The following is a 20,135-nucleotide window of genomic DNA, read 5'->3' as shown; positions in this document are numbered from 1 at the left end:
ATGTCGTCACGAAACAGCAAGTAACGTAGAGTGAAAAGGGGGATCAAGGAATGTTATGGTCAGCCATTGAGCGCTATTGCTATTGCTTATTGCTTATTGCTTATTGCTATGCACTGCTACTACGGTGAGTTGCGCCACCAAAGAGGTCCGAGTGTTATGATGAAACACGCCCTCCCTCGAGCCTCTCTCCTTCCCTTTTGCACTCTTTCTTCTATATCAGGAACAAGGGGGAGAAGTATACAATAACTACCACTCACCGTCAGTAGAGTCGGGATCCGAGTACGGTAGATTTGATGGATTGATTGATTGATCGATGGGATGTCGGCGTAAAGGCGATGGACGTTGTCGAGTTGGGTTGGAAGGAAAAGAAAACAAGGTTGTCGGAGGGCAGGACGCGTGGAAAACAAGAATCAAACGATCAACGACGTCCTGTTTGTGTGTGAGTGTGAGTATGTGTGTATGTGTATATTTGTTCGTACGTAGATGTTGATGAAATGCGGGATGTTCGCTCCCATGCTCATGTTCATGTACGGCACACTTCACACACTGGGCATGGTACTAGCTACAGTAGTTGGGTCGAGACCCATTCCAAAGGGAATGCAAAGGGTTGATTATTGACTACGGTGCTTGTTTTGTTTTGGAACGCAAAATTACCCTGAAAATTAAAAGAAAAATCAACCCCTTAATATCATTTTTGCTTTTCTTGCTTGCTCGGGATGAAAGCCAAGAAAAAGCAAAAGACACACGCGCAGTTTGACGTAATTCCTAATGCTCCGATTACAAGAAATCTTCTAATGCTGCTGCCTCGGGACTACTAATAAGGTCTGGACCATTTGTAAGTTGAATAAAATAGGCGATAGACTTTGAGATTGACAGTTACGGGGGTGACAACGATGTACGTCTGCCATATAAACGACAGATGGTTTGTTTCACTTTGGCACGAGATTCTCGTGTTTCTTTCTTGGAATGCTACAGCCAGTCGGTAAGAGGTACCCGTTGAATCATGTTCTTTTCTTAACGCCGCAATATCATCTCCACTGTTTCGCGCGTAGCTCTACCAAGGTACCGGGACGGGAGACGAGATCGCTGATACAACATTGTCTGGTGAGGTTCAGCCGTGAGGTCCGAGCAGCTTTCGAGCTTGGGCAGGCAAGGCATACGCTGGTGAACCAGTCATGCTGCTGCTGTAGGAAGTTTGGTAACAATTTGCATGTATGATTGTCTTGTATGAATTTACTGATGGTAGAGGGAAATTGACACTGTAAACACATTCCGTTTGCCTGCTCTCTAAATACGCCATAAGGATTTTTGCAGCTCCACACCTAAAGCCTTCCGAAGACTAAGCCAATGACAACGTACACCAGGGTCAATCTGGATAAGACGAGCACATTAGCACTCATGTGCAGCAGCAGGATTGGAAGCAGACGAGAGAAAACGTACGGAGGTGTGAGGATGGCATACGACCAACTGATCGTTTTCGAGATCAACCTTTCAAACGCATCGCCCGACGCGGCTTGTGTGATTTGAGCGAGAGTCAAAGCGGGGGGCTATAGAACATAATGACAATTCATTAGCACCACACATATCGGTAAAACACATCGTAGAAGCTGGAAAGCGAGACTTACCGATGACACGAGCAGCACCGCCGATAAGATGAAAACTGGATCCTCAGCAGCTTCGAACAGATCATATTTGGCGATCGTGGCCAAGATAGGCAACATCAACAAAGGAGTAATGATCATTCTACTGATTACAGCAACGAAGACCGTCCTATTTTCCTTGGGATACGGATTAGGTCCGCTCGGTTTTGCTAACGCTCGGAACTTGCGTTCGAGATACCCGCCAACGGTATTCTTGGATGTTACGGCGGGAGATTCTGTTTCAGAAGCGTGGTTCATCGATTGTTGAGGCAAGGAGGAAGGGGGAGGAGGGGCATAGAAGAATGCTCCTAATACGACCAAGGTGACGGGAACTGCAGGACGCTACTCAGCGATGCGACCTCGACGTTGCTTGATTGATGTAACTCACTCGAGCATTGTCCAGCACTCTTGATGGCCTGTTCCAATGGAGTCACCCTCGCCATTTGATGCTGTAGGGGTGGGATCATGGCTATGAAAATCGATAACAACGCAGCGTACATCGGTACCGTCATGAAAGCATTCACACTCTTTCCTACTGCCGCAGCTTTGTTTTGAACTTTCCGCAGGTAAGATTTGAACCGAGTCTGAGGTGGTTCTCGACCTCGTCGTCGCAAAGATGGTGGTGTGAGATCGCCCTGAGCTACTTGTCAGTAAACATATCTTGGCTGTGTGCACATGGAATGCACTCACCCATTCCTCATCGTCTTCGTCATCGTCACTGCTGTCTTCCTCGATCAGTGCTATCCGTTGTCGCTTGGGCGCCTCAGGCAGACCCCAGAATTCTCTACCACTCTCTGTGCGAGTGGGTTGACGCCTGGCGCTCAAGGCTGAATCTCTGCGACTCATATGACTCGAATCCGTATTCCTCCTGTGCGCGAGGGGTTGGTGCATCGAGTGTGCCGAACCAGGTGTAGTGAATGTCAAGGTTGGAGATGGTGAGGGTTCTCTGATAGTAGTTGGGGCGACACCGAATGAGCTAGTGGAATGTTTCGATCGAGATCTCTCTTCCGCAGAGAAAAAGGGGTTTGCCTCGCTACCTTCTGGGACGGTTTCAAGGGCTTCGGGAGACAAGACGTGATGATCCTGCGTGATGGCTGTGTGGTGAGAGACGTTGATCGCTTCTGGTTCTGGCTGAACATCGTCCTCGTCGTCCGCACGAGAAAGAAGTTTGACACCCCATGACCATCGAAGCTATCTATCAGCATGAGTTGTGTCATGGGTAGACTCACCATCATCCCAAGTGTCGAGTAGAGGACTAGGTATGTAAGCGCTCGACCAAGCATTTGATCTTTCGTGTCGTCGTCGCCCCATTTCAAACCTGGAACCTCGATAACCAGGGACTGAAGCAGTGTCAGCGTCACAAGGCCCTCTTACTTGCGTATGGAGAGCTCACCTGGATCAGAGCAATAGGTAGGGAGTTACTATGAACGTATATGTCAGCCCATGTATAGGAAGGAGGGAAGCCCGACCTACCTGTTCTGGAACATGGCTGCGCAGATGGCGAAGGCACTGCCAGGTAATTTTTGTCAGTTATGAACGGGATCGATGATCCCAGATTCTTGTAACTCACGTTTGTGACCTCTTGAGCTTGAAAGCCTTTGACAAGACCCAAGCGACAGCAGCCGATAGCCCGGTAACGACAACGAACCTGTCCACCGCCCTCAATTAGCCAGCTGCGCACGAAACCGAGCACGGACATTGTTCGACTCACCCCAGAGGAATGATCCACATCTCCTTGAGCTTAGCCGGCGTGAGGGAATATGCGACCTGTTCATATCATTCATCAGCTCCGGTATGATATAGATATATTCGAACTTCGTAGTGGTTGGCGGGCTTACTTTCGAAAACAACAGAGCGGGAGTGAAGAGGGAAACATTGATGACGTTCAACTTCCTCTGTGTCGCTTTATCCGTCACGCCAGCTCTCGAGAGCGTGTATCCTGCAAGACATAGTATGAAGACTTCGATGATAGACTATGTCAAGGCACTTGTCAATTCCTGTCTAATTTCTGGTTGATGAGCGGATGTGATACATACGTTGAAAACTGTAACCAGCAAGACTCGGACTTTGCAGAATTGATCCAATCAGTTCAAATGCTGTTGACTCTCTGCTCATCACCAGACTCACTTGGGACACTATCGTCCGTGACCATCTTGAAATCGCTGTTCTTCTTGATGGTGCTAGTGGACAGAAACGATTCTAATCCTGTTCTTCCCTTATCTCTTGGCGGGGAATGTTGAGACACACTCACTTCCTTCTCACTTGGCTCTGACGTCGACGGGGGGATCTCAATTCGGCCATCGCCACGTGGCACTTTTGTGACTCGTGTGGGACTCCGCGTTTCTCTCAGCCAGGGAGATCCGAGCGTTGGACGCGGACGCTTCTCGAGGTTTCGACCGGACAAGAGCTTCTCATTATTACTTTCCTTCGTGTCGTGCTTCCGTGCACTTGAAACCAAAGACTGTCCGCTTTCCTGATCCTTACATCGTGTAATAACGCCATAATGCCTCTCAACTACTCCAAATGGGATCAGCTCGAGGTACGCTCTCCTTTACTTATGGTGTAGAATGTAGCTTACTCACGTTCACACAGCTATCCGATGATTCGGATATTGAAGAGCACCCCAATGTCGACAAGAAGAGTATGATCCGGTGAGTGGGCATTGTTAACGAAGCCTCGTGAGCCATGTCAACTGACGTACTCCCCCTATTGTAGATGGAAGCAGCGGGATATCCACGAGAAGCGTGAAGCTCGAAAACGACACATTGCTCAACTAAACTCTGAGCTTTCTCTCAACGCCGTCCTTCGACCTCGTATCGAATCAATTCTCACCGGTGTCACCCAAAAAGGAGTTGACCACTATCGTGCCGTCCAAAGACGACTGAAAGAATCACCTTCCGACGAGAAACCTAATACCGGTGCGGCCAATCAACCCACCTACGACATGATGATATCTCAACTGCTCCAAGACGTTTTCAGAGAATCAGCTTGGATCGTCCAAGGTGCCAAGGTGGAATCCAGGAGCGGGAATGTCATTTGGGAAGGGAAGAAAGTTGATGAGAATAGCGGACAACCGAATTGGGCGGAAGATGCTACTATCCCCGATGGGACGAAGGATGAGCTCACGAAAGCGTTGGAAGAGAGATTGAAATGGCATTTGGACGAATTGAAGAAACGAGATGGGCAAGTGGAGAAGGAGATCGAACAAGAGGAGAGAGAACAGGCAAAGAAGATCACTTCAGAGGGGATCAAGGAGGGCTGGGATGTGTCCAGCGTGGCAAAGCCTAAACCGTCGCCTTTGGATGATAAGCCAAAGACGAAGAAAACGGAGAAAGTCGAGACAATCGAGGTGTTGAATCCCGGAGCAGGAGTGAGCCACTATCATCACACGGACAGGAGCGGTCTCTCTCACTGAATTGCAGCTGACAACATTCAAAACCGATTGTAGTCGTCTTCGACCCCTGCCGCCCCCTCCGCACCCGCTGAGTCAGACGACGAAGAAGACTTTGGGCCTCTCACACCTTCCGCACGAGCATTCGCCAACATCCCCGTCGGTGACTTCGAAAAGTCCTTCGAATTCATCAAGCAAGATGCTTCAGTCTTGACCGAATCGACGCACGACTCGCTGCTTGCAGAGGCGTTTGATGCGGAGCGCAAGGGCGAGAAGGAACTTGCTAAGCGATGTGTGCATCAGAGTTTGTTGGTGAACTACTGTCGACAACTGGGTAGAGACGGAGTAGGATTGTTCTTCCAGAAGTACGTTGTGCATAGCTGTCCTGCTCTTCATGAATATGATGAGATCAGAGCTGATACAGTCACTTGATTTCATAGGATGATCGCTCGAAACCCTAAATCTGTTGGGATGTTCAACGAAGATTTCCAAAAGACGTATCAACGTATCTCCCAACGAACAGCCGAAATGATCGCCGAAGAAGCTGCTGCCGGTGAACGCGAACAGATCCAGTTGGTCGCTGAAGACCCTTCCATGACAATAGGCTTCAACTTGCCTGACGGACCTCCTCCCGACGATCTGCGATTAGAAGGTGAAGGTACAGAAGAGATGGATATCGAACAGGTGAAAGCGTTCTTGCAGAGAAAGTGGGAGATATTCCAAGGGTTCCCGGAGAAATTGAAGGTCGCGTTAAAGACGGAGAGTCTGGATGAGGTGAACAAGGTTTTGGGCAAGATGAAGGTGGCTGAAGCGGAGGAAGTGGTAGAGTTGATGCAGGAAGGTGGCATGTTGAGTTTCAGGTGAGTTCAGAGACTGGTTGTTGTGTTGGATCGCACTGACTGGTATGAGCAGTGAGAAGGGCGTAAGAGATATGACGCAGTAAACAGGAGACGTGCAAATGTGAGGTCCAGCCGCCAACCTGGTTTGTACTCGCATATAGGGTTGCACTGATCGGCGGGATAGCGCATACTATGCATAATATATACAGTATGAACACACACCGCCATCTCCATTCCCGATGACACCTGTCATCATCTAAGTTCCTGCTGTGGGTGCTTGATCAACGAAGTACTCATCGTTTTATTCTATATTCCCCCCGGCCCAAAATCCAACTCGTCATCCAGGTCATCCCCTAGATCCCCAACATCACCCATTCCCAAACTCTCCAAAATGAGTTTCACCTCCCTCCCCGCTCTTACCCTCCTCTCATCCTCATTGGCGACTTCGGCAAGTTCCGCTCTGACAGATTGTACGTGCATAAGTAACGGTGTCGGATCCAAAGCGTGAGTTTGAGCTGCCTCTGTCCCTTGACCTCGAAGAGGGGCTGATTGAAAGTCCGTGAAATCGTCTTCGAACCCGAGATCTTGTGAATCGCTTTCGTCCTCCCCTCGTTGCAGAGCTTGATCTCCTCCGGTATCGTCTCCGAGCGATGGTTGTCCATCGTCCTCTGGATCGATGGACCCTCCTTCCACGGCATCCCCTTCGACTAACGAATCACCCATCCTCGCCTGGTGAGTTGCAGGCGGTGTCGGCTCAAATTTCCTATCGTCCACTTCTAACCAATCCCCCTCTTCTACCTCTTGCGCTGAACTAGCGATATTCCCCGGCTCGAACTCCTCGTCTTCATCTTCTAACCAATCTTCCAACCTTGCATATTCTTCGTCCCCCGGTTGTCCACCTCCTCCATCAATAAGAGCATCGAGTCGATCTATATCTTCGAATTGGGATTTATATATTTCAGCACGGAGTTCGTCCAGTCCTGGAAAAGCGACGGCTGATCCACTATCTTCAAGGACGTTCGAGGATGAGGGATCATTGAACGTTATTGGGAACGAGGCGTGTTGGGGAGAAGTCGCGGAGGGAGAGGTTGAGCCGGATGATGAGCTAGATGTGGCAGGAAGTTGGGAAGACGAGTGGAGGGGTTTACGTTTCATACTTGGCCATATGTGGGTGTGTAAGGTCTGTCGTACAATCTCGAGAGGAGGAAGGGCTACGAGGAGGTGTCAGCGACGAGCTCGAGTCTGTCGATATCACATTCGGCGCTTTTCAGGGAGATGACAAAGCTAGACTGATGTAGTCCCGACTACTCACGCCGCTCATCATCTTCCTCCGTGAGAGGGTTCACCTCGTCCACAAACTCCATCCCAATCTCCTCAAACAGCTCTGTCAGACTTTCCCCCTCGTCAACCCCTTCCACGACTTCCGTCTGTTCAGCATCATTTGCTTTCGGATCGTTCTCATTCGCGTCCTCGAGATTATGTCCGGTGATGTCGCTTGATTGAGATGTCGAGGTAGGTAGAGCTCGGACTGCCAGAGCTATATCTCTAGGCTCGGCAAGAAGCTTTATCAAAGTCGGCGGTAATGTCTTTGGCGCCTGCACGACGAGTGAACACAACAACATCAACCTCCCAATCACCTTCCCTGTGCAGAATGTTATGATGATAGGGTTCCGACTAGCTCACTCACCTTGCCTTCGAAGAGATATAAGACCACATCCACGTCGTTCCATCCTTTCAACAATTCGTTATCGAGCCCTGTCCGATTTATGGGCAAGGTATGCAATTCGACCTGAGCCGTATAATACTTGTTATCGATCGTCCATTTCGTAGTTTCCGTATCGGAGAAGTCCTGAGAAGGAACATCGATGAGACCTGTACAGATGACATTGGTGTTAGAATCAGTGTCTCGGTTGATAGCGATAGGGGAAGCGAGGACGGATGGACTAACGGGATATAAAGGATGAAGGGTCGAAGTGCGGTGAATGTAGGATGAGGATGGAATTAGCTTGGTCTGGCATGTTGAAGCAGCTCTCAAAAGCAGTATTGTAGGGAGAGCAAGTGTCGGTCGAGCTTTGGGTCTGGCTGAGCTCACAGAAGCATGCACATAAGTGAAGTATCTACGTTGGATGACAGGTAGTCGAGTATCGCTCAAATCACGCTTCGCGAACCGGACCTTCCTCCACTTTGACCTCGAATCAACATTACTCGCGCCTCCCCATCCTGCACTTCAATCTTCGTCTCTTCTCTACATATCCTATCGCTTTCTACCAACAATACGACTTGATCTGTCGCCTCCGCTCGCGGTGCCTGCATTGAGGGAGTACAGAATGCCTTCAACGATCACGTCCGCCTCGTCCTCAGCTACGACGATAACATCCCTCCCTACGTCGTCCTCCTCAACTCATATCCCACCCTCTACGCCATCCGCCTATCTCCGTCAGGTGATCGTAAACACTTTGCTCAAACGTGGATTCGAAGGTGCAGAAGCTGGAGCGCTGGCTGAGATCGAACGGTTATTGGAGCAACGTGAGTCTGCTCGGTTGAGGTATAAACGTCCTCCCTTCCTGCAATCCTCCCCTTGATTTGGCTGTTGCAGGACCGTGTCCGACGTTGTTGGTAATGTGCACCTAAATTCAAGCATTACTGATACGTTTCATCGTGTAGACATCACAAACGTATTTGAAGATTCTATAGACTATGCCCATCTATCCGGTCGACGAGAAGTGAATGCGCAAGATCTAGTAGCTGCGCAAGAAGAGTCAGGATGGGGCGTGAGGAAGATGCGGAAAGAGGCGAGACGTAAACGTGGGAGAGGTGAGTGATCGTTTATCTGGCATTTGAAGTGGTATGAAGCTCTGTGGGGGATGTTCTCGGGCGTGATCAATATAAATGATTTGACAAGGTGTTTGCCCCTGCTTGGATTGGGGCCACAGATTGGCAAATCAGGAAGCGGCTCGATCGATGTCGCTTCTACAACGATTAATTTAGGACTCGTACTGATCTACCCCTTCCCATACAGCACCTCACGTCCCCACTATCCCCTCACCACCTCCTTCGCCCAAATCCGAATCCCTCGCTTCCCTATTCCAACAACAAGACCCCACTTCAACATCCACACAAGAAGATCGTAAACCGGACCTTGATCGTACTCCCACCAGTAGTAACTCAACGAAAGGAGAAAAACCATACTATGCTGAAGACTGGGTCCCGTCCTTACCTCTCAAATATACATATTCGCTCTCCACCCTCCCTCTTCCGACGAAGAAAGTCGAATTTGAGCTCGAAGACGAGGTAAGTCACCGATTCAAGCTCTTACATTGCATGAATGAAGGGGAGGGGAAGAGCGACGCTGATAACAAGGATTTTGGAATTTGATAGATCGTAAAAGATGACGAGGACAAACCACCTGTTCGAGTGACTTCTGCCTTGTTGGACTTTATAAAGCTCACAGCGACAGAAAGAGGGGATATACCACCTGAGCTGGGAGTGGTAGATTATCGACGGGAGACGGGTAGTGCGATAGTCGATGGACAGGAGCACCGACAGGGACAAGGACAAGCAAAAAGGAGGAAATGGGGTGTGAAAGCCGCTACGAGGGGTTAGGCACTATGCTGCGGTTGCCAGGAATTGGGTGAGAATTGATTCAGTTTTGGTGCCAGACATAGCGGGGTTGGACTGCATGTCATGTATTGTTGTACAAGGGTATATGGTACAAGTGGTATCAGATGAGGGTATTATACAAGGTCTAGATCTCTCAGCGTCGGATGTCTCAGATTGGTTCACCCGCCCGTTCTGAAATTGCACAGCTCAATCCTCATCCTCATCGTCGCTACTCCCTGCAAACTCATCCTCCACCGCTTTACGTCTATATAGCGTGTATCAGCTCTACGCCCGGTCTCCGTGTTGGAGCTGTACAAGCACTCACCGTTTCTGATTCGGTTGTAATTTGCTCGCACCTTTTGGGGGAGCGGCTTTCTGTGGACTTGGGGGAACTGCGCCATGTCGTACAGTATCAGCGAATGTTTGCTCCTTGCGCAGATAGACAGGAGACGCAGATCGAGATCGCTCGACATCACGTCAAGGAACGGTGATGGGGATACTTACATTTACTCTTATTATCACTCGCGGTCGCTCTTACCACAGTCGCTTTCATCGAAGCGAGTTTCGAGTTGAGCGAGTGTATCTCGGTCTATCCAAGTCGATACACACATTTTCAGCGCGTTTACAGTGCATGTGCAGTGGACGCGAAAAGACTCACATCCTTCTGACTCAGTTGAGCTCGCAGTTCTTTCAGCTCGGCTATCATTCGATCGAAACCATCAGAGTATGATCGTTGTATTGATAAGGAATGCTCCCAAGTGATGTATAAAAACGAGTAGACCTACAGCTATCGCCCCCTCTAGGTGTCGGATCAGGTCTTGAAAGCAGCTGAATGTGAGGAATCATGTTCAGCTCAACACCTTAACTCCCTCAAATGAGATGAATATGAACCGATCGGCGTACCTGAAACGAAGCGTCCAACAGTTTGGAAGCATGTTCTTCGAGTTCTGCTTGCTTGAACGACAAGACGATAGGTTCAGGATGAACTAATATATGAACCTTGAACACGCAAGACCAAGATAACTCAGCTGACAATTCCCCTCGCCTGAATAACCAAAAAGACAGAGGGGACTCACCGAAACTTCCTTCACAGTGGTCAGGTCGACTTGTCTCCTAGGTCCACAATCTACATGTAACATGCCGCCTTGTATCGTATCCCGTATCTCGCCCTCCGCAACGTCGATCTGGACTGACATCAGCCCGCTCCTAAACTATCATATCATGACGGTTGCTCATTGTCACAAAGTCAAAATTCGTGCTCACCTCTGACAGGTCCACGATCTCACTCCACACTCTCAAACCCTGATCGGTCTTGCAGAACAGACACAAAGTCCACTCATCACCCTCGCCAGAATCAGACAGGGTCGAGACTAGCAAGAATCGAGTAGGTGGGGAGAGGAGGGTAGCATGTATTTGCTGCGAGATGTTGTGTAGCGGTCTCGGAGCCGTGGGAGGCATGTTGATGCCCAAGTGGCTCGAGGACTCGAGGTTGTCGTAAATCAACTGTCTATCCGGATTGACTATATAGAGTGCAATTAGTGGAAGAGAAGGTGCCAGTACAATCATAACCCACCATTTGTATGGGTTGACTCACCTCCACTCGATACTATTTTGTTTGGTTCCGGGCACCGTGCAGATGTAGCGGATACTCGGTCAATGCCATAATCACATCATGCATGATATTGCTAAGACCAGTCTTGATCTGCTCATCTCAGCGTCGTCCAATGATTGAGAATTGTACATTTCTGCATAGCGTCAAGTAATACTATAAGACCTATCCGCTGTAGTATGAACCCTTCCTTCCCTTCTTTCTCCTTAAGCATCGACTGTCGCTGACTCCGCCTTGGAAGCAATCTCAGGAACGGTTGGGACGGAGCTGATCTGGTCCACTGATCCATCTTTCGCTCTCACAGTCACTGTACCGTCCTACACACGACGACAACCAGGGTCAGCAACGATCATCCTATAATCCGGGCAACAGAGTCACTCACCTCATTACCAAAGTATGCAGCTTCTGCCATGTCGCAGAAAAGTCCCACTTCCACAACACCCGTCAACATCTTGATACGGTGCAGTAACTATTCGCCGTCCGAGAGTCAGCCATCTCCCTCATATATGTAGATATACAATCTGGACAGATCGCTCACCTCTGCTGGGTTCTTCATCAACTCGGGAGGGAACGGCGCATCAATGATAAAGTTTCCATTGTCGCTGACAACAGGTCCTGCCTTCATTTTCCCCATACGCAGGCTGAGTCCCGCTTTACCGTTGGGAACGGCGTTGGGAGATCCCATGTGGGAGAGGTTGGTGAGGACTTTGGCGTAAGCGAAGGGAACGACCTCGATAGGGATACCTTGAGTCCACTAAGTAGGACCGAGCGGAGTGATCAGTAAAATTCACGAAAGCAGGAGTCCAGACCGACGACAAGATGTGTAAGGTTCAGGAAGACGCCGAAACTCACGGAAGTACCAAGGACATGGGAGTTTTTCCTGTAGTCCGCAACGATAACCCATGTATCGGCAGCTTCGGCCAAGACCTTTTCTCTCAATTGACAAGCCCCACCACCCTTGATAGAGTTGAGCTCGTTGTCGACTCTGCGGAAATAAAGAATCAGTACAAATCAGATTGGAAACCAGAGCAAAGACCCACTCGTCCGCTCCGTCAATGGTTACGTCGATTCTGGCGTATTGGTCGACGTCACCAAGCGTTAATCCAGCTTTGATGATAAGCTCTTTGGACTGGAAGCCTGGACAACGAACACCGATTCAGTACAGCTCAATTGTACGAGGCCGATTCCAGGGAGCATCTACTTACCGGTAGGCAGGAACACTCTGTCTTTGTTGGCTTGCAGACCTTGAGCAACTATTCTGTCGACGACATAGGGAACAGTGGAACCGGATCCGATACCAATGACCTATAGCCCATGGCGCCTAGTCAATATCACATGCCACGCCCACCTCAGGTGGTACAACCTAGCCACTAACCTTGTGCTCTAATCCGACATGTCTGTCTACGGCTGAGAACGCAGCTAATCGCTTCGCAGCTTCGACGGCAGGAAGGACCGGAAGCGCAACGGATGTAGGCAGCTGGTTGCTCGGCGTGAGGGGTTGTGTCGGAGGTATAAAGTTCTAGGCGCACCAACGATCAGCTCAGCTCGACAATCGCAAACCCATGATCATGCTACTTGACTAACGGGGTTAGTCGCTTTGATTTCGGAGTTTTCCGACGAAGTTGATAATTTGGCTTTGAGAAGCTCAAAAGCTGGTGAAGGCATTGTGAGACGACGAAGTGGCAGTGCTTTACGAAGTAGCGGAGAAATGGTGATGAGCGCTTGTGTAGTTGACCGGTGTCTATGCTAATTGAGTGGACGTGATGGTGGGTCTGACAGATGTTATGTAGCTCAATGTCAATGAAGGAAGAGGTGGAAGTTCATGTCTATGTATACATATGACATCGTCACTCGGAGCGGCCGGGACGGAACTATCTACCACGTGTGCCACATCAGAATCACCGACTGTCGTATCCACGTGGCAGCAACGTGCTCAGGGGTCGATCTTGCTTTTGATTTCTTGTAGTATTTGATTGAAAAGGAAGTCGCGCACTGACAACTGATGGAGAAAAACAAACACCGGCAGGACTACTTGCTGTCTTCTTTGTCTGCCTTGTTGATTCATCTTCAACACCGTTATCTTCGTCGTAATCTCATCTCCCGTTCTCGTCCTCTTTACGAACCGTTATCATACGGTCGTTTGATCTGATCTGGCCTGACCACGCGACTGCTCTTGCCGTTATCACACCGTTTGATCAATATATTCCGAGTGGCACACATCTTTCCTCCCCCATCCAAAGTGATATGTCGACTACCCCAAAAACGTCCCTTTCATCCTTTGAAGGGGGTGAAGCATCGGCCCCGAAATTTGTGTGTGCATATCTGTTGTGTGGCTGTATATGATCTGGAACGGGTCCGTGATGAGCGTTTCCCATTTCACCCTTCCCATGTGGGAGGAGAACGTTGATCCCATCCAAAGGACCATTATCAGTCAAAGTCGAAGAGCGCGTAGAGCGTGGGGAGGTTCGTACTAGAAGCTACAGCTACAGCGCGAGAGACGGCGTTCGTTCGGTATCTAGACTTCTTTCTTAGCTCAGGTATAATGTCTGATCACTCAGGTCCAGTGTTGTGCAGCAGAAAAGTAGTCTAGACAAAATTGAATAAACGACGAGCCTCGTTGATCACGGACGTGAGCGAATTGCGACATCTATCTTCACCTGCTCTGTACCAGATCAACATCTTAGTATTTGTCACCATCCTGTAGTTAGCATTGGTTGTCTTCACTCTTCCCCACCGCTTTTGATTTGGACTGTCGACGAAAAACGAAGGAAGGGACTTTCGACTTGGGACCGGACGTCAGGAGGAAAGTAGACTCGCACGGATCACGACCATTTAGGGAAGAAACCATGTTCTGGAATCACAACGCATCGACCACCCATCAATATAACTTGACGTCACTCTGCTGACCCGAACTGTGAATCGTGGACGACTGTCAGCGAGTGCTATTCCGATATCGACCAGTGACCAGCTACAGTAATCTCTCGACTATAACTTGACATCATACAGCAACGAGCCGGCCTGCGTCAAGTGACAACAAACCGAAAAGCCTTCCTTACCCACCCACTCTTTCGTCATCAGGTCTCATGACTTCGATCACAATCCTGTCGATATCCCTTTGAAACGAAACGCAACGCACTAACCACGACCCCCCATACATACATACATGCCGACGAACGAACACGACACACAACGACGATAGGATATCATACAGGGCGTAACCGAAATTACAACATCCCTTGCATAGCCTTCCTTTTACGACATATTCAATAGAACTCTATATATTAGAACGATCCCGCACGACAACAACCACTATCATGATCGATACTCGCTCACCTTCACCGGCTCACACCGCCGCATCTCGTCACACTACACATTCCGCAAAATCCAAATCCATCTCTTCGCTTCCGCAACCATACCTTCCTTCGATCCATCGACTCACTCCTTCCACTTCCATACCTGGTCCAAGTAGTAGTGCCGCCAGCATCAAATCGGGTACACTATCCAGGAGCTCATCCTTACGGTCAAAGATGACCTCTCCTTCCCGTGCTGGGAGCTTCCGCTCCAAGACCACTTCTCCCTCTCGACTCCCTGCGACGGACAGTGTATCGTATTTCCCGCCCTTCGAAGCTATGGGCAGTGATTGCGGATCTGACGATGAGCAAGAAGGCGAATCACCACGTCGCTCAGCTACAGTGAAGAAAGAACGGAGAAGAGAACCGGGACATGGTCATGCGAAAGGCAGGTCTTTAGGATCTATCGCTGGCATGATGTCTGCCTCGTTATCTTGGGGCCTTTCCTCGTTGGCCTGTACGTCCCCGCCAACAGAACAACATGCCCATCTTCGGTCGACTACCCACGCATCTTCTTCCTCAACCTCATCGATACCGATTCGCTCTGGCTTACCGATCAGTAACACATCCGATGGAGATGCTGTGGAAGCTTTGACGAGGAAGTTCACACCTGGAAAGAGAAGGGTATTGGAACCGTTCACGGTGCACACGAATGAGGCCGACTTGGATCTGAGTGCAGCTCAACACGAGGTGAGGCAGATAAAGAAGAGAGGAGACAACGTCGGACTGCATAAACGGAGAATGAGAAGCGAGTTCGTGGTGGAGGAGATGGTTTTGGCCAGTTCTACCCTTGGTGAGAGCTTGAGTATGGGACGAAGAAGAAAGGAGAGAGCGGAAGCGGAGGAAGACGACGTAGGGGTGGTAGAGGCTTTGGTCGATGACGTGAGTGCGAAGCATCTTTACGGACGGGAGTCTTGTTGACACCCACCTTTTCTTCACAGACACCTTCCCGTCCTAATCGAGCTCAACGTCGACTACGACCTACTTTACAAGTCCCCACACTATCTTTCCCGAATTGGCGATTCCCTCTCCCTTCCCCGCCCGTGACTTGTCTCTCGCCAGATATCCCCTTGGACGCGTTCAAGACTGCTATCGAGAACCCATGTTCGTCAACGAGCACCACTACCTCTCCACATACCGCAAGCCCTCGACGAGAGGCGGAGATTCAACATCGAGATCGAGATTCGGGAGTGGATATGGATCCCACCTCGCGTTATGAACTAGATGAGATTGATGATAATCTCTCGCCATCTCCAACGACAACTACGTTCTCCTCATCCGGATATTCAGAATCACAACCAGCTACGCCACCGAAAGAACGAGATTTGTCCGTTCTACGACATTCACCTCCTTTAGGACGACAAGAGAAGAAAGAGAAGTATGATTATCTCGATATAATCCATACTTCACCGAATCGTGGCATTTCGGAGAAAGAGAAGGAGAAAGAGACGGATCGATTGCAATTGACAAGGACCAATTCGGCTTTTAGTAATTTGAGTTGTGAGACTGTCAAGCCAAGATGGACTGGCGGGGGTGAGGGGGAAGTTACGCCAAAGGCGACGAGAGTATGGTCCATGGAGAAGAGCATGATGTGAAGTAGCACGACTCGAAGCAGGCCAGATGGACAATAGAGGTTTCGTATTTTCACGTATATTGTTACTTGAGGACATTTCACCCGTTGTTTGATTATTGATTAGAACTAGTCATGTCACATATGACCCTTTTGACGGAACGTTGAGCACACTCATGCGGCTTGTGTCTGCTTGAAACCGACGCGCAATAGAGGTGATGCGTGACAACAGCAATGTATACAACCTATATCACTATTATGATCCTACACCGTCTCTATCTCCCTCATTCGTACTTCATCACCCTGCCCTGGTCTGAGCTCTTCACGCCCAGCTCGATGATCTTCAACACTGCCAAGACTTGATCTCGACGTATGATCAACTTTCCCCTATCGCCGGAATCGATCGCTTCAAGGAGATTCGCGTAAAGAGCGGGATAATTACCCTTGACGGCGGGTAGTCTGCGAATGATGAATAAGTTTCACGCGTGATATTGTGAGATAAGTGACATGTTCCGCTCACATCTCTTCCTTGTAACCCGTCCCATCCTTCTCTTCCTCGGCCAAATAGACAGTCCCCCACCCTGCCTCGGGCTCAATCATGAACCCTTCGTGAATTGCCGGACTCCCCAGATCTTTAATTGCGGGATGTGAAGCGGGTAAATTGTACTTTACATAACTACCCTTGGTGCATTTGAGTAGATAACGTAGTTGGTGAGGTAGAGGAGAAAGGATGGACGCTCGGACCGTGATGGTTAGTGGACATGAAGAAGGGGGTGTTGGTGGGTAGAATAGGTCTAGGACGAACTGTGACCGTCGACCGTCGTGATAGATCAACAAATCGTCACGAACAGACATACGAGATTATAAGCTAGACTTGTGTTTCACTTACGCTCTCATCCATTCCGATGCCTCTTTGGTCAACACACCTCCCTGCTACTCTTTCAGGAATACCAAAGAGCACGACAGCCTGATCTATCAGATGAGTTCCCAAGTTGAAAATTGAGCTATTCGATTCGCCAGGCGTCTCTTTCCAATTCGCACCCCGTTTGTAGGTCGATGGGAGGGGTCGATATCGGTCAAAAGTCGAAGTGAGCTCGAGTGGTATTCCAAGCTGCGTTTAGGCCGCAGCAACGAGTCAAATCAATAACAACTCAGAGGAGGAGGAAGAGGAAGAGTAAGACAAAGATGGGAAGATGTCTTTGTGAAGATGGCACGACGTACCTTGCCAGAATCGAGGAGACCCTTCATGGTCAAGAAATCACTATCCCACCGTCTGTTGTGATAAACACCCAAAATCAATCCCTTCTGCTCAGCAAGTTCGTACAATTCTGTTGCTTCGGCCAGAGTAGGACAGATAGGTTTTTCGAGCAGCACTAGCGATTACATTTCAGTGTTCGCTTGTGGCTGTATTTGCTGAGTGATGAGGTAGAGGATTTCAACGTACCATGCTTGTTGGCATTGAGAGCGGACTTTGTGAATTCGTAATGTGTGTTATTGGGGGTGGTGATGACCACCTGAATGACAACAAGATGTACGTCAGGTCACAATGCCCGTTTTATACCACTGCATGGCTTTATCGCGAAGGTACTCAACTCACCAGCTCGACCTCTTCATCGTTCACCACCTCCTCCAACGTCCTCACTATCTTCACGCCTTCCAACTTTCCCCCTTCTCTGAGACTATCCAGCCTCCCACTTTCTTTGCGCTCATATATCGAATGAACCTTGAATTGGTCTGGTAAGGTATCGAGAGATGGGAAGTGCAGATACAAGAGAGCAGAGCCGGTACCCAGGATGGAAGTGACCAATGGACCGGATCGTGTTCGGGGCTGGACAGATGGAGACATGTCGTTCGGACAAAACGCTCTCTGAATCGGCTTTGTGCCCTTTTACAAGCGATAAGTGATCAATGCTTGGCGCCTCTGTTACCTACGATGATAGTATGAGCAGAATCAAGCCATTGATGGGACCTGCGATAGCTGGTATAGCTCTTTGATAGGTGCTCCTTGGTGGGAACATCAGAAGTGGAGGCAGAGCGAGTGACCGGTCCGTTTCGGTCCGTACACCACCGGTAACGGCCAGCTATTGACACACGATCCATCGAATGTAAATCACACAATCGACCAAGCACATTCTGGAGTAGTTCCACTCAAGAGGTTGCATGGATCATGAGCCATCTTGTACGGTAGTTGAACAAATTAGATCGCAGAGAATATATCGTGCAAATATCAGTCCGCTACGTGGTCAACTATATCTCAACCCTCCGTAACATCGCCAACCTCTGTTCAATCCCTCCCGTCTTTTCCAAACCCGGACTCATCATCCCCGGCACCACTCCCGACCCTGTGCCTCCAAGTTGCTGAGCCAAGCTCGGACCTGCTTCGCCACCGCCGAGAGGGGGCGAAGTCAATGCTCTATCTGACCAACTTGCTTTGAGTATATCTTCCACCTTATCTCGCGCTTTCTGCTCTTTTCGTTGCACACGTGTCTTCCTGGGACTTCCACTACTGGCCCCTGAGGGGTTGGCGTTGGCAGATGTGGGACTGAGAAGACCTGGCGAGCGAGGTGAAGGACGTGTTTTGGAGAGATTCTGAATGGCTGTAGATCGTCGAAGAGCGAGGGGTGCAGATGTTTTAGCCTCTGATGGTGATCCCCGCGCAGCAGCCGACGGGTTGAGCTTTGACGTCGAAGTGGGCGTCGTTGTTGAGTTGCGTTGCAAGCTCGGGGTTTCCTTTTGACCAGCGCCTTTCCCGATACTGTTGCCGTTCAATTTCGATCTAGGTACGGGTGCGATCTTCGCGTTGGCGACTACGGAATAACTGTCCGCACCAGCCAGTCCTGAAGCTGTACTTGGTATTCTCGGGAATTTGCTCGCCAGACTTTGTGCAGTGGCTTGCGTGTTGACGACAACCGGAGCGAGTCGACTGTCTTTGGAAATGATAGTCGCTGTACCGTCATCACTCCCATATTCGCTCCCGCTTTGATCCTCCGTGATTTCCGTCATTATATGTTGATGTCCTCCCTGGCCTTGTGTATGTCCCATCAAACCATGTATGCTTTGGACAGAGGTCGTAGGGTGGAAGAACAGATGCGGGTGTAAAGGAGGTGAGAGGATCTGCGAGGTTGGTGAGACAGCTCGTGGTCGGATCCAAGCAGGTGGATCTAGCGGGACGTCATCTGCCTCGCGTTGGGACATTCGCTTGTTCGGTGATCGATTACGTTCCAATTTGCCCTTATGTGGAGAGGATGATGGCGAAGCATAAGATAACGAGGCGATCTTATCCCTCAACGCTCGGATTGAGCCCCTCTCTCCATCTTGATCAACTTCGTCGTCATCAGCAAATGGTCCAGAAGGATTCGGTAACGTCTGATACGTCTCCAGGTTTCTCGTGACAAGCTTCATCGTGGTCCTTTCTCCCATTTCCTCGAACCCAATCAACCTTTCTGCGCCATTACCATTCTCCTTCCCTCTTGCAGACTTCCAATCTCTGAAACTATCTCTCCAGCCCCACCCTTTGCCCGCCACACTGATGACAGGCACGTCTCTCGACAGTGAAGGATGAAGATCTTTCTCCCTCCATGAATGTAGTGGATCATCATCGCCCACGTCCCATGGATCATCGTAGTCGTCATCATGTTTAAGCTCTTTCCATCCGCCTTCGTTTCGTTGAGCCCTTTGGGATCTACTTTCCTGTTCCTCCCGTAAAGCTTTTCGCTTCCGATACTTTTGGAAAATCCATCCGCCAAGCGTGATAAGGATGATAAGGAACACAGGGACGAGGTATCGGATTGAGGAAGGTTGACGGGATGGATCGGCGGTGGCAGAATTGGTTGGCGTAGAGGATGGCGAAGACGTAGCAGTAGAGGCGGCAACAGAAGTGCTAGATGTATTGGAATCGGAAGGACTGGCAGAGATATCGGAAGAACTGACGGAAGTAGTGTCGGTCGATTTTGAAGCAATTGTGGATGATGGCTGAGTTGATGTGGTTGTGGAAGAAGTCAAAGTAGATGTCACATCCATCGCTGATGCTGTATCGTCGTCGGATGTCGTCGTGGGTGACACACCTGGTGGACCAACCAAAAGTGGCGTACCTTGTCCTGCTCTCGGCACCGCTACTGCCCTTACGCCAACCATCA

The 20,135-nt window shown here is 49.6% G+C and overlaps 9 protein-coding genes across 9 annotated transcripts; 3 read left to right on the top strand and 6 right to left on the bottom strand.

The window, feature by feature from the left end:
* Positions 1-1,322: 1,322 nt before the first annotated feature.
* Positions 1,323-3,792, bottom strand: CI109_106462 (uncharacterized protein; the record flags this gene model as incomplete). Its single annotated transcript, XM_065967842.1, has 13 exons — positions 1,323-1,371; positions 1,441-1,547; positions 1,626-1,972; positions 2,029-2,275; positions 2,331-2,771; positions 2,870-2,980; positions 3,034-3,061; positions 3,114-3,149; positions 3,211-3,288; positions 3,352-3,407; positions 3,479-3,613; positions 3,677-3,705; positions 3,768-3,792. The coding sequence occupies 13 exons, from the start codon at positions 3,790-3,792 to the stop codon at positions 1,323-1,325; spliced, it is 1,689 nt and encodes a 562-aa protein (XP_065823914.1).
* Positions 3,793-4,143: 351 nt separating this feature from the next.
* On the top strand, positions 4,144-5,974 carry CI109_106461 (uncharacterized protein; the record flags this gene model as incomplete). The annotated part of the gene is made up of 6 exons (XM_065967841.1): positions 4,144-4,179; positions 4,233-4,291; positions 4,356-5,010; positions 5,089-5,396; positions 5,472-5,891; positions 5,944-5,974. The coding sequence occupies 6 exons, from the start codon at positions 4,144-4,146 to the stop codon at positions 5,972-5,974; spliced, it is 1,509 nt and encodes a 502-aa protein (XP_065823913.1).
* A 202-nt stretch (positions 5,975-6,176) lies between these two features.
* CI109_106460 (uncharacterized protein) lies at positions 6,177-7,888 on the bottom strand (the record flags this gene model as incomplete). Its single annotated transcript, XM_032003815.1, has 4 exons — positions 6,177-7,081; positions 7,183-7,465; positions 7,558-7,742; positions 7,819-7,888. The coding sequence occupies 4 exons, from the start codon at positions 7,886-7,888 to the stop codon at positions 6,177-6,179; spliced, it is 1,443 nt and encodes a 480-aa protein (XP_031861813.1).
* A 108-nt stretch (positions 7,889-7,996) lies between these two features.
* Positions 7,997-9,473, top strand: CI109_106459 (uncharacterized protein; the record flags this gene model as incomplete). The annotated part of the gene is made up of 4 exons (XM_032003814.2): positions 7,997-8,396; positions 8,535-8,684; positions 8,890-9,161; positions 9,249-9,473. The coding sequence occupies 4 exons, from the start codon at positions 7,997-7,999 to the stop codon at positions 9,471-9,473; spliced, it is 1,047 nt and encodes a 348-aa protein (XP_031861812.2).
* Positions 9,474-9,677: 204 nt separating this feature from the next.
* On the bottom strand, positions 9,678-11,036 carry CI109_106458 (uncharacterized protein; the record flags this gene model as incomplete). The annotated part of the gene is made up of 8 exons (XM_032003813.2): positions 9,678-9,735; positions 9,796-9,862; positions 9,975-10,059; positions 10,129-10,169; positions 10,256-10,298; positions 10,374-10,469; positions 10,547-10,654; positions 10,734-11,036. The coding sequence occupies 8 exons, from the start codon at positions 11,034-11,036 to the stop codon at positions 9,678-9,680; spliced, it is 801 nt and encodes a 266-aa protein (XP_031861811.2).
* Positions 11,037-11,285: 249 nt separating this feature from the next.
* On the bottom strand, positions 11,286-12,744 carry CI109_106457 (ribose-5-phosphate isomerase; the record flags this gene model as incomplete). Its single annotated transcript, XM_032003812.1, has 8 exons — positions 11,286-11,396; positions 11,462-11,548; positions 11,618-11,833; positions 11,932-12,064; positions 12,120-12,216; positions 12,285-12,384; positions 12,455-12,598; positions 12,664-12,744. 8 exons carry the CDS (start codon positions 12,742-12,744, stop codon positions 11,286-11,288), a joined length of 969 nt encoding a protein of 322 aa, XP_031861810.1.
* A 1,649-nt stretch (positions 12,745-14,393) lies between these two features.
* Positions 14,394-16,024, top strand: CI109_106456 (uncharacterized protein; the record flags this gene model as incomplete). The annotated part of the gene is made up of 2 exons (XM_032003811.1): positions 14,394-15,311; positions 15,371-16,024. 2 exons carry the CDS (start codon positions 14,394-14,396, stop codon positions 16,022-16,024), a joined length of 1,572 nt encoding a protein of 523 aa, XP_031861809.1.
* A 259-nt stretch (positions 16,025-16,283) lies between these two features.
* On the bottom strand, positions 16,284-17,845 carry CI109_106455 (uncharacterized protein; the record flags this gene model as incomplete). Its single annotated transcript, XM_032003810.1, has 6 exons — positions 16,284-16,458; positions 16,520-16,803; positions 16,889-17,110; positions 17,221-17,372; positions 17,444-17,513; positions 17,597-17,845. 6 exons carry the CDS (start codon positions 17,843-17,845, stop codon positions 16,284-16,286), a joined length of 1,152 nt encoding a protein of 383 aa, XP_031861808.1.
* Positions 17,846-18,246: 401 nt separating this feature from the next.
* CI109_106454 (uncharacterized protein) lies at positions 18,247-20,019 on the bottom strand (the record flags this gene model as incomplete). The annotated part of the gene is made up of 1 exon (XM_032003809.2): positions 18,247-20,019. One exon carries the CDS (start codon positions 20,017-20,019, stop codon positions 18,247-18,249), a length of 1,773 nt encoding a protein of 590 aa, XP_031861807.2.
* Positions 20,020-20,135: the final 116 nt, after the last annotated feature.

Source organism: Kwoniella shandongensis, chromosome 12, assembly GCF_008629635.2.
Source record: "Kwoniella shandongensis chromosome 12, complete sequence".
Lineage (NCBI taxonomy): Eukaryota > Fungi > Basidiomycota > Tremellomycetes > Tremellales > Cryptococcaceae > Kwoniella > Kwoniella shandongensis.
This window is presented reverse-complemented; position numbering and strand designations above follow the sequence as displayed.